The sequence below is a fragment of the Micropterus salmoides genome, unplaced genomic scaffold, assembly GCF_014851395.1.
Source record: "Micropterus salmoides isolate LMB-PRFRI ecotype aquatic unplaced genomic scaffold, ASM1485139v1 Ms_hic_scaffold_22, whole genome shotgun sequence".
Taxonomy (NCBI): Eukaryota; Metazoa; Chordata; class Actinopteri; order Centrarchiformes; family Centrarchidae; genus Micropterus; species Micropterus salmoides.
This window is the reverse complement of record NW_024041373.1, coordinates 13,722,358-13,734,401: the sequence shown is the minus strand read 5'-3', so window position 1 is coordinate 13,734,401 and position 12,044 is coordinate 13,722,358. Positions and strand designations below refer to the sequence as shown.

Sequence of the window (12,044 nt, the reverse complement as noted above, 5' to 3'; positions counted from 1 at the left end):
TGTTTTTTATTATAACATTATTTACAATATTTTATTAGGGCTGAAGCAATTATTTAACTGATAGGAAATGAATCAGACACAATTTTGGATAATCAATTTATATATTTTTTTTCAAGCAACAATGACAAAAATGTGTTGGGTCCAACTTCTCAAACATGAGGATTTGCTGCCTTTCTCTTTTTTATAAAATTGTAGATTAAAGAATATATTTGGCTCTTGGATTGTTGGCTGGTCAAAACAACATGTGACTTTGGTCATGGAACATGATTTTCTGAAAAATTACCCAAATGGGAACCTTTAGGGAACATTACAGGAAGGTGTGAAACTGTGAACATTTGCACATTCCTGCACAAACTGCACAGCTCTTTCATTGAAATAACAGTCATTGAACACTTTTTATTATTTTGTACACTCACTTTTATATTTCATGTATGCTTCTTGACGTCATCTTTATTTGCGTTTTCTACTAACTATGTTTGTTCTTTTGCACCAATATACCAAAGCAAATTCTGGGTAATTAATATAATTTATTATATCATTTGAGACAGCTCCAGGGCAACAGCCAAGCCTTGTGTGTGCATTTGGTGCTGGAGACCATCAAGGAACTGTAGGCAGCTGGCTACAGTCTCCAAGTTATATAACACCAGCCCAAAACCCATGGCGCCTGCAGGCTCCCTCGCCACTGGCACCACCTTGTGTTACATAGGAGTCTTTGTTTATTTAGTAGTATCTTAATCAGGCAGCGCGTTTCCCTGCCAATGTCATTGGTTAAAATCAAACACATTTTTGTTAAAATTGTTAAACAAAATTAATCTGTTAAATAAGAATCCCCTTTGTTAATCTCTTAATGCTTCCCCTATGGTTCTAAACCCCAGCCATAACAATTTAAGTATGCATTTATTCATGTCAGCTTTTATTTAGTTGAACATTATTTTATTTATTAGAATGTTTATTGTTATATTTATTTCAGCATTGATTCATAAATTTATTCATTGATGGATAAAAATGTTTTCATCCTCCATATAGGCCTAAAAGGTTCATTAGTAAAAACAAAATCCCTTTTTATTTATTTTCCTAAATCGTGTTTTTTGTGTGTAGCCTACTCCAGAGAATATCAGTCAAATGGGTGTTGGGTGGTTTTGATATCTCAAATGTTTGAAAATGTTCATGAACCATGTTTTGTTATTGTGCACTCTATCAAATTGGTGATTTATTCATTTTAAGAATGTTTGTTTCTGAAAATTGACTCTTTTACCTGCACATTAATTTAAATTAAGCCAAACATCTCTCACGTCATCTCATCTCTCAGGAAAGGACCATTGTTTTTCCTCATAGTATGTGATCGGGAAGTTTAAGAGGCTGTAGCTCTCTCTCTCTCTCTCTCTCTCTCTCTCTCTCTCTCACACACACACACACACACACACACACACACACACAGGTACAGGTCACTTTAAAGCGGAGCAGGGCGCCTTTCTCCTCTCCCTCTCCCTCTCTTTCCAACTTCGACACACTTGCGGACTTCCTGTGTCACGGAAGCTCCGTGCTACTCGGCGAAATGGCCGCGTTCCTGCGGGCTCGTAAATATGTCTGTTGTGTCGTCCGTTTCTCCGACCGTGAACTGTAAACGCTCGTGTTGACCGCTTGTAGGATATCAGAGGAGACCTGCTGGCCACGCTGTCATGGTGGGTCACCGTGTTTTTGCACGTTAATCGGAGAGATGCGTGTTGTGGGCAGCTAGCTAACGTTAGCTAGCTAACGTAGCTAACGTCGTCACCTGCCTTCCTGAAGTTCACTTGATACTACACGGCTCCGAGTGCCTCTTCAGGGGTTTATTCGTTTTCAAACCCTAAAATCTTTCAGTTGCGACTTGCCATTAAATTAACGACCTTCTGGTATAAGATTGAATTAATCTTTATTGAGGTAACGTTAGCATGAACCTAAGTTAACGTTACCTGTGTGTGGATCATTCGTGTGTTGATGCCAAAAGCGAGTCTCTGAATGAGATTAGTTGGCAGTCAAGTTTATTGAACAATTTTGGGCACATTTCAATAAGCTCATTATAATCCAAGCACTCTTGTCTTTGCCGTATTTCCCATAACTAAAACTACATGTGTTTTTGACAGGTGATCAGTAAAGTTAAGTGGTATATAATCGTCACACACAGTTTGTACAGTGAAATGTGGAGTGACAAAACAATGTGTAATACAGGTAATAAAAATTTTAAAAAGGCTTTTGGTATGACTGATCTGAAACTTATCTGTAGCAATAAATCTGCAATAATATGCAATATCAACAATTGAATCAAGTACAACATATACAAGGCATTAAATAACAATAACAGCTGTAAGAATGCTTCTTAGAAACATTTACTACAGAGCTTGTTTATCTTAGTGTTCACAACACTCAACATATTTTGCAGCTAATACTGCACACTGACCTTTCTCCCCATTTAGATGTGGCAGTTTCTGAGGATCGGGGAGATGGATAAACTCAGGATACATATTTATTTTTTCAAAGAAAACCTTTCATACATCTGTATATTTCTCACAGTTTAGTAAGAAAAAAAACCTAAATGTACAATGTCAACACAACAAGATATGCAGTACATTGCTCCATAAAAGAGGGTGCAAAATAGAACTATGTTAACTTAAATTTATTGACCTGATAATTGGGTGTATGCAATGTGCAAGAGGAGGACCCAAATAGCCCATCCTGTTTTATCTTTCACTTTGGCATACAGATAGCCCAGCTGCAAACCTTATGCTACCTGAAATGCATTTAATTTATAGTGTGTTATTAGTAAGCTACTGCAACCAGCCCTCCTGCATCCATTGTTTTTGAAGTTGGATTTCAGGTTGTGTAGATTCACAGTGGCCAAATGGACATTTTATTGTAAAACGCAGTAGGAGTGGTGTCATTACAGCCTGACCAGAAATAGATAAAATCACACTACACACTGCTGTTATGCCAAATGTAGGGGACGCTAAAGCACAACAAGGGTCTCTTCTAGGGCTGCAACTAATTATGTTTGTTAAGTTTTTGTACCGGTTAGTTTAGCAACAAGTAAAACTGTCATTCCATCAGGAAACTAAATTGTAAAATCACCAAGTTAATTTCTACATTAAATATTATCCAGTTTCACCAAAATCAGTGAATAAAGTTGTGTTTTTTGTTGTCTTTGAAGTTTTAGGGTTTCTATTTAGTTAGTTATTCTGGTTTTTTATGGCTGGAGTGGAGAGAAAAAACAATACCAGGAAAATCGCTGATCCTTCTTTTGATTTTGAAGTTAGAAATCGAAAGCTCACTTCATTTGATTTTTCCATTTTGAATCAAAATCATGACACCTCTTAGTAATCAGTGAGGCCAACCTAATTCTTCTCTAAATTTGTGGTCTGAAAAACTGTAAATTAATAAAATTCAGCGCCCCAGTTACTGTAGCTGTCATGTACATAGTTAGAAAAAGGGGGAAGTCTTAGTAAGGGCAGAAAACGAATAAACCGCCCAACATTGAAGCCTCGAGTTTGGCCAATAGGGTGTCGCCATGTTGATTTTTTGCAACCAGTGGCACCGGACGTGACCATATTTGGACAAGACGGTGGAGCTAACGGCCGTTTGTGTAGCTAGCTTGCTTAGGCAGGTGCATCTGTAATTCACGTTAACTGTCATTTTAACAGGGCTGATAATTTTGTCTAGCGAACAACAGTCTTAAAACTAAATGTACTCACCAGAGAAAGAGAACAGCCAACTCCTAATAAGCTTTTTCAACAGAGCGGGTTAAATTTGCACAGTGCCGTGGGTACATGGTCACTGTAGCCTGATTGACAGGTCACCATGGCAACAACATGTCAATCATAGATAATCCCGCCCTGAAGCATACTCTGCTTTATGGTCTATTTTCCTCTAAATGGGACCACAATTTACTAAATGAACAACATGTTGTATTGAAGAAGACTTAAAACTAGCGATTGAGACCATAAACTCATTATGATAGTGTTTTCTGAGGTAATATATCAGCTAAGAAGTAGGGTAATTTTACCATTATTTCTAATGGAGCTTCTTTTTGCAACCAGAAGAGTCGCCCCCTGCTGGCCGTTCAATAGAATGCAGGTTTAAGGGAATTCCGCATTCGCCTCAATTTGCTGACTGGAAGCTTCCCGCCATGACTCGGCCCCAACCACAGTAGTAACAGGTTTTGAGTTTATAAAAAAGCTCCTGTGATGATTTTAACTAATACTTCACTTCTTCTTTGTACAGGCTGAAGAGAATACAGATATGGGAGGTTCGATAGAGGATGAAGATTTAGATGACCCGAACCTTCAGGTGAGAAATCGTCTATGGACATAAATCCTGATTAATATTTTCTAAATTATTGGTTGTATTAATGGCAACTGCACAAATCTCTAAGCCCATCAGGACGTGAGAACAATATTTGTTTGGTCTGTTTTGATGTTAATTCTTTTTTGACTCTGTTTTGTATTTTTATTTGTTTCTGTTGTTCTACTAAACTGTTAACTGGGTGCTCCCTTAAAATAGCATGTATGCTCACCCAACCTGCCCTCTATAAACAAATAAAGGTTAAATAAATATTGTGCTCAAATAGACTCTGCGATCATACCACTACACCAGAAATGTATTCATTGGTTACCTCTGTAGTCCGAACAGGAGCTACTGAGGAAAAGGCTAAAGCAGCTCAACACAACAACACACCCCTCATAGTAAAATTAATCATTCATTTTAAGCAGTCACTTTGCATGATTTGAGAGGTTTTTCTAGACTTGAAACATTTTTTTTACCAAGAGTTTGGTACATGTGAACACTAATCTTTAACTTGGGGGTAGTTAAAAAAAGTCTAATCAAAACACTGGTTTTGGAATTCACTTCCAGCAAGTTCAGACTCTGCACCAAGCCAGCGAGCTACACTTAATCAGTTTCAACCGATAGTTAAATGACCTCATAAGTAAAAGTGTCAAATCTGTCTGTGCAGTTCAAATACAGCATGTGTCGTAACACAATTACATGTAGTGACTCTAAACTAAGACTGCACTTGTCATACTGTGTGTGTGTTTCCAACACTGGTAGATCACTGGTCCTTCCTCAGTAAGTGTTTGCATTGGCTTGAAGTTATAACACTGTTGAAAATGTAGATTGACACAACTCACCGTGTAGTGACTCCTGTTTTGCTGTTTCTATTTCTGTTTTTGAATCTTGTAAAGTTATTTAAGCACAAAAAGAAAACTCATAAACCTTTTTTTTTTTCAAAGGTTGATATTTTGTGATTCTTTTGGAAAAAGGTAAAATAAATATCAACAGTCTTCATTTTGGCAGAGGTGGGTAGAGTAGCCCAAAACTGTAATCAAGTAAAAGTACTGTTTGCAAAAACAAGTACTTTAGAAGTAAAAGTGGTCATCAAAATAACTACTTGAGTAAGAGTACAAAAGTATTACTAAAAAAATTTACTTCAGTTGTGAGTAACTTTGTGATTAACTTAAGAAAAAAAAAACAAGGGGTCTTTTTCCCGTAGTCTTTTATTTGATGCGGATGTGACTTGAATGATTTCAGATGGTCTCTCTCGGGTAAAGGTGAAGAAGCGAACATACACCTGATTAGATAACCTGCCCCATTTATAACAGGACAATATTTCTAGTCTTTAGCTCTCAAGTTTGATTACAAAATATAAAATTAATATTATAGCCTTTTCGTACTCTAATAAGTAAAGATTGTTAAAAATATAAATTATTTTCTTGTTGTCCCTGATATAAAGTTATGATTTGGCAAAAAAGTCAATTTTGTAGATAATTCTGTGATGTTTAATAATGTATTGCCTAGTAGTACAGGTGTGTTCACTTCTTCACTTTTACCTGAGGAAGATTATCTGTGGTTGAAACTGTCACATCCACATAAAATGACATGTGGCTACACCAATGAGCATGACTAGTTAAATGCAGACTGCTTGTACACTGTTAGCTTGAATATTTCCAATAAGACAGAAAGCAGGAGGAGTTTTTCAGCATGATATACTGTGTGTAGCTATTTATTATTAAACGTATTAACATTAACACAACAGACACTGCTCTCTGTCAGCTCAGTGTCAGCGTGGTGTAGCCTTCTGACTTCACGATCGAAACCCGCTGCACCAACATGGTCTCATCCCAGGGCGTCCGATACCAACGCTTCAGACACCCTGGGATGAGACGGGGCTGGCTGCACAGGGCACTAAATTAGCTTTTATTATTTGAAAGCCATACTACCATGCTGTAGCATCTGCCATTATTCTGCTCTAACAGAATCATGCAGAGGCTTGACTGCGGTAAATAAATAAAAAAATAGCACGATAAATGTATCCAAAGGTAGCAGAGGAAAATTGCGATGCATTAAAACTACTTTGACAAGTACAGTTTATTCAAAAAAAAAGATTCCTTGAGTACATGTGAAAGATTAAATGTGACTCGTTACTACCCACTTCTGAACCAAACTAGAGTTTGATTTGGTCTATTTTACATGGTTCTGATTCGGTTCTTTTCAAACCCTGCTGTTATAGTAAGAAGCTCAGGACTTTGTTTTGACACCTAGTAAATCTTTAATTGAATTGCAGCTGCAGCTCAATGCGTTCAGAGCTCAGTGGATGTCTGAACTGAAACCGAGCTGTGGAGCAAGTGGATTGAGTGACAGACTGCTGCGAGCTAAAGGTCTTAAGAGGACACAGGACAGTGCTCGGGAGGAAAAAGTAAGTTGTGAAGTGATTTCACCAGGTCATGTACTCGTGATGTATTGTAGAGGGCTGTTACTGACTTTCACAGCCCTGCTGAATGACTGACATGAGCCATCTTCCCTCAGGCCACAGAGCTGTTCTTGAGAGCTGTTCAGGAAGAGCAGAATGGAGCCGTCTATGAGGGTATGTATGTAGGATATATGGTGATCAAAATCACCAGGAAAAGGGAGAAATGTTAGGTTAATCACAAAAAAAAATAGTTCTTTAGGAAGAAGACAAATGGCATGGTTCAGAGTAATCTTGTGGAAGACGCTAAATCTAATCAGACTTTCTTTAATAATATAGGCATTTCTAAACATCAGTCATCTTAAATGGAATGTGAACGCTTTTCAACTGTCCAGGTGTCATTTAATTTCCATTGATATTAACTGAGAATGTTTAATTGCCACCCATATGGTATTGTAATTTCTGTATGACAAACGAAAAACAGGTGATTGGATTGATTGAGCACTTCGGTTTAATTTTCTTGTTAATGTATAAGTTGACCTCTTTACTTGCAGCTATCAAGTTCTATCGCATGGCTATGCAGCTTGTGCCTGACATTGAGTTTAAAATCAACTACAGCCGTCCTCCTGACGCAGACCGAGTTGGAGGAAACTAGTAAGCTGCTTGTTATTTTGTAGTATTGGCAGACATGGATTGATTAATTAAATCTTAGTCTGCAATGTTTAAACATGCGGGGAAAGGTCTGTGTTTAGAAAGTATGATCTCTTAAAACACAGATTACAATCTATAGCTTAAACTTACCTCATTGATATGAGTATCATAGATTGAGTAGAGTTTTTCAGACACTAAAGTGCTTGTTGCAATGTTGTTTTTAAATGAAAGAGGAACTATTTCTTTGTAACCTCTATTTAAAAAAAGAAAAGTTAATTCAGCATCTTCGTCTTTAATAATCAGAGTGTCTTTGTCAGCTTACAGTCATGGCTGAGAGCACTATAATTATCTGTCATTAACTAAAGGGTTACTAAATTGAAACTAGTTATATTTTTGTTAAGTTTGGTGGAGAACAGATGTTCACTCACATCAAAGCTCAACAGTCACACCCAGGATTGATACTGTGTGGTGACCCATTCACACAGTAAACAGATGTTTCCTAGGTCCTTGCTTACATCTGGAAGGTGAATTTTCTCACTTCTTAAAGTGAACATTTGTGTTTTTATTGCAGCATGGAGGATAATGATGTTGACGGTGAGATTGAGGATCTGCTTTCCTACTTTGAGCAGGAGCTCAATCTGGAAAGCTCCTTTCCAAAGATCTGCACTCCTGAGTTGGACATGACTCAGATGCATATTTCAGGTAAAAATCTGTGATTTTATGAGAACATTTCTAAACTCACTATCAACTTGTGTTATTTATTTATAACTCATTTGTTTCCTGTTTTATTTGACTGCAGCCTTGCCGCGGGAAATCCTGATGTACATATTCCGTTGGGTCGTGTCGAGTGATCTGGACATGCGAGCCCTGGAGCAGCTCTCTTTGGTTTGCCGTGGGTTTTACATTTGTGCAAGGTCAGCTCCTCCGTCATAACTGTGCATTCAGACCAAACACGAATTTAATCCACGCAACGCTTACCTCGCGAGGGTTTTATCGCTGGACATCCCTGGAGTGTTCACACACAACGCGATAACGCGAAAATATACCATTATTACAGCTGTATGAACCCAAAATCAACATTTTGCTGTGGTTAAATAGCAATAAACGGATCAAACTGATGCCGAAATAACTACAATATGATGAAGATTTGTTAAACATATGAATTCATGCTTTGTCATGTTCTGAATGGAGTTTGGTCACAGTAAAGTACGACGACAGCTGGAATAAAGTTACATACACATGTTTTCTGAACTCACCAGTTAGTTCAACTTCCTCGCTTTCTTTTCTCCCAGCAATGTCCAGTTTTGTCCGGTTTTTATATAAATATGAAATAGTGCCAAACGACGCTAACAACAACGGATGTGCATGGAATCTAGCTGCTGAGAAGCTTGAGTGAAGATAAATTAACGTTGTAATCCCAAAACCTAAAGTAAAAAGCTAATTTAATAAAAGCAGTTTACTCCGAGCTCCTCCCACGAGCAAACGGCGTAGTTGTCAGAGCATAATCCAGTCCGACCACAAGTGTTTATTTGTCCAAAAGTTGGAGCGCTGCTCCCTGCTCCTCTAGCCCAAGTTTAGCAGCTCTCAGCCGGCCTGCAGATTTTCAATCGCCCACTCTGCCTGGCCCTCTCCACACAACGCTCTGAAGCTATCGGTGACGTACGATACGTACAGTTCTCTAAGCGTCTTTGCATTGACTTTGTATGTAAAGTCATCGCCCCAAACGCTCGCTTTGCTTTTGGTCTGAAAGCACCATAATAGATATGTGTGACAACTTGTTTGACAACCACTTCCTTTCATCAGGTTTTGCCTCTCAAAATTGCTGTCTCGGGATCTGGCAATTAGCGACCTTGCATTGTTGCTACACAATAGTTAAAGTAGCTTTTAATTTCCCTCCAGGGACCCTGAGATTTGGCATTCAGCTTGTGTAAGAGTGTGGGGACGGAACTGCACCAAAGTTGTGCCCTTCAAATCCTGGAGGGAGATGTTCCTGCAAAGGCCTCGTGTCCGGTTTGATGGTAATTAAGTATTTTTTCAATTACAATATCAGGATGCTCTGTCATACTTTGAGACCAGTACTGATATCTTATATTTTCCGACCTTTATCATCAGCCCTTCAATGTGTAAACGTTCTGTAAAAATCATAAATCCAGGTGCAAAACATTGTGAGACATACCGGCTCTCAGCATGCTGCACATTGTTGCTCTATGCAGTGGGAGGTCTACACAGAGTTTTTGAGGGCGCTGAAGTTTTTTTATCAGTCACAGAAGAAAGATGAAAGCTTGTGAAATGTGAAACCTCTGGGCTTATGCTTTGTTTCAGTACACAAGAACACAAAACACCAGTTCTAAAGCCAAATGTCTCAAATTGCTGGTTCAACAATCGGCTGAATGTTACCAAAATAAACATTGGACCAACCTTGTTACTAAAAGATAATACTGACCAATGCTGCTGCCAATACTAATGAGTCAGTCTTCTGTTTTTACCACACTACTCATCCAATGAAGATGATTTACTAGATGTTGAGCTTTCCATTCATTTTGATTTCACAGGTGTCTATATCAGCAAGACATCATACATTCGTCAAGGAGAGGAATCGCTGGATGGATTTTACAGGGCTTGGCACCACGTTGAGTACTACAGGTAGATGTTTGATTTCAGTCATTGTTTTTTGATTGTGAGCTGTATAGATATCACAGCTGAGGTTTGACATGGTTATCACAGGTACCTCCGCTTCTTCCCTGACGGCCATGTCATCATGCTGAACACCCCCGAGGACCCTCTGTACGTTGTTCCTCGCTTGCGTACCAGGAACACCAGGTACGCCTTCTCTGTGTCCCCAGCTAGAACGAACGTTGCAACATGTAAACCTGTTTCACACGTCGAACGGCAGCACTTTTCATGACGGGTGAATTTCATTTCATTTTACAGAATGGATTCTGTTCTGCTCGGTCATTTCCGTCTGTCACAGGAGACAGACAATCAAACCAAAGTTTTTGCTGTTGTTGGCAAGAAAAAGGAGGAGGTGAGAATATGTTTGGGGCGTTTGTGGGGTGAGATAAAGATATAGGAAAGTGGCTATTCCTTAAAGCACCACAGATGGAGTTTTGACCTATTTGTTTACTCATCATGTTAACATTTTCTTTCAACTGCAGCTAGTTCTGAACTGAGAACATACTGCATTTAATGATTGTGTTTGACAGAACCTTTTTTACAAAGTTGAAGAATGAGTAAATACAAATTAATTACATAATTATGGAAACCAATTCCTCCCAGGAAATAAACAAATTGTAACAAATGATGAAAAAAACTTAACTACAACTTTTGACTGACCATTACAGTGTTTTTAGTATTTATTTTTCAGGAATGGGGGTGGATTTATTTATTGTCAAATTTTTTGCTTTATAACCCAGCATGCATCGTGAGGTAATGACAGAAGAACCTTTTACTCATAACAATAGCGTATTAAAATTCAAATATTAGCTAGTGTTAGATTAATTATATTATTATACTAATGTCATAGTGGCACATTAGTGAGTGACACATGAACGCTCACCTGCACTTTGCCGAGAAAGTAAAACAGTTAACCAGTCAGTTTATGGCTAAGCTTGTGAATTCTGTTATTTGTTAACAGAAAGCGGCCGAGTTTCAAAGGAATCGGTTCTGCAGGCGGAACCCACCTCCGGAGGCTGAACACAGCTTCCACGTGGGACTGCATCTGTCCTCTGGGGGGCGTCAGAGTTTCAGTAAGCTGGTGTGGATCCACCACTCCTGCCACATCACTTATAAGTAAGAGACATGATGGAAGTGGAAAAGAAAAATTATCTCCCCATTATTTTCAAAATTGTACGGAAGCGCATTGCATTTACCAAAGGGGAAAAAAATAGACACCCTATTTCTACAAACTAAGCGTTGTAGTGTCATCAACATGATATGACATCTTATCTCGTAATTATGACATCTTATCTCGTAATTATGAGATAGGGTGTCTATTTTTTTCTTCTTTGGTGAATGCAATGCACTTCCGTAAAATTGAGATTAATTATGTTTTTTTTTAGGCTGACTGGAGAAACTGTTGTCACAGCGTTTGACCTGGACAGGATGTACACGCCCTTCTTCTTTGCACGTGTGAAGAGTTACACTGCTTTCTCCGAGCAGCCTCTTTAGGCAGCCTGGAGATGTTCCCACAGCTAAAGTCCATTCACCATTTTAACACAAAGCATACTTTTCAGCCTGTTTACTTTGTGCTGCAGCTGGATTATGGTGTTAATATATGAACCCTCATGTTTCCTACATGTGAGCATGTTTCGTTTCAGGTTTACATAATAGAAATCTACTTATTTTCTGATTTCAGAAATGATGGTTATGTGATGAAAGCTAAAATAATTAGCACCCTTTCCCGCCTGTTTCAAGCAATGAATGTTTTTGTTTCATGGTGCACTTTCTCCCTCAAATAAACAGTGAACAGAATGTGCTCTTATATTTGATTTATTTACTTGTCTGTTTTGATTTGTTTGAACTGAATGACTTGTATTGACAAATGCTGCATGGAAGGGCATTATGTCACAATGTGTTGTTAAAACAAAAGTAAATGTCAGCCTCGGGCTTGTGATGTGTAACCAGTCAGGTCATTTTTACTAGAACTAACACTTCTTTAGAATCAATGTTCACTCATGGC

The 12,044-nt window shown here is 38.4% G+C and overlaps 1 protein-coding gene across 1 annotated transcript; it reads left to right on the top strand.

The window, feature by feature from the left end:
* The first annotated feature begins 1,495 nt into the window (after positions 1 to 1,495).
* fbxo9 (F-box protein 9) lies at positions 1,496 to 11,846 on the top strand. Its single transcript, XM_038737609.1, has 13 exons — positions 1,496 to 1,682; positions 4,255 to 4,320; positions 6,593 to 6,724; positions 6,835 to 6,892; positions 7,270 to 7,369; positions 7,938 to 8,068; positions 8,166 to 8,280; positions 9,266 to 9,384; positions 9,919 to 10,009; positions 10,091 to 10,186; positions 10,298 to 10,391; positions 11,001 to 11,155; positions 11,425 to 11,846. The coding sequence occupies exons 1-13, from the start codon at positions 1,680 to 1,682 to the stop codon at positions 11,531 to 11,533; spliced, it is 1,269 nt and encodes a 422-aa protein (XP_038593537.1). The 5' UTR covers positions 1,496 to 1,679; the 3' UTR covers positions 11,534 to 11,846.
* Positions 11,847 to 12,044: the final 198 nt, after the last annotated feature.

What these genes read in the sequence shown, in the direction of transcription:
- fbxo9 (XM_038737609.1), top strand. An exon ending in TAGATGACCCGAACCTTCAG is followed by an intron (nt 4,321 to 6,592) that starts GTGAGAAATCGT and finishes ATTGAATTGCAG; the next exon opens with CTGCAGCTCAATGCGTTCAG. An exon ending in GCCTCGTGTCCGGTTTGATG is followed by an intron (nt 9,385 to 9,918) that starts GTAATTAAGTAT and finishes TTGATTTCACAG; the next exon opens with GTGTCTATATCAGCAAGACA.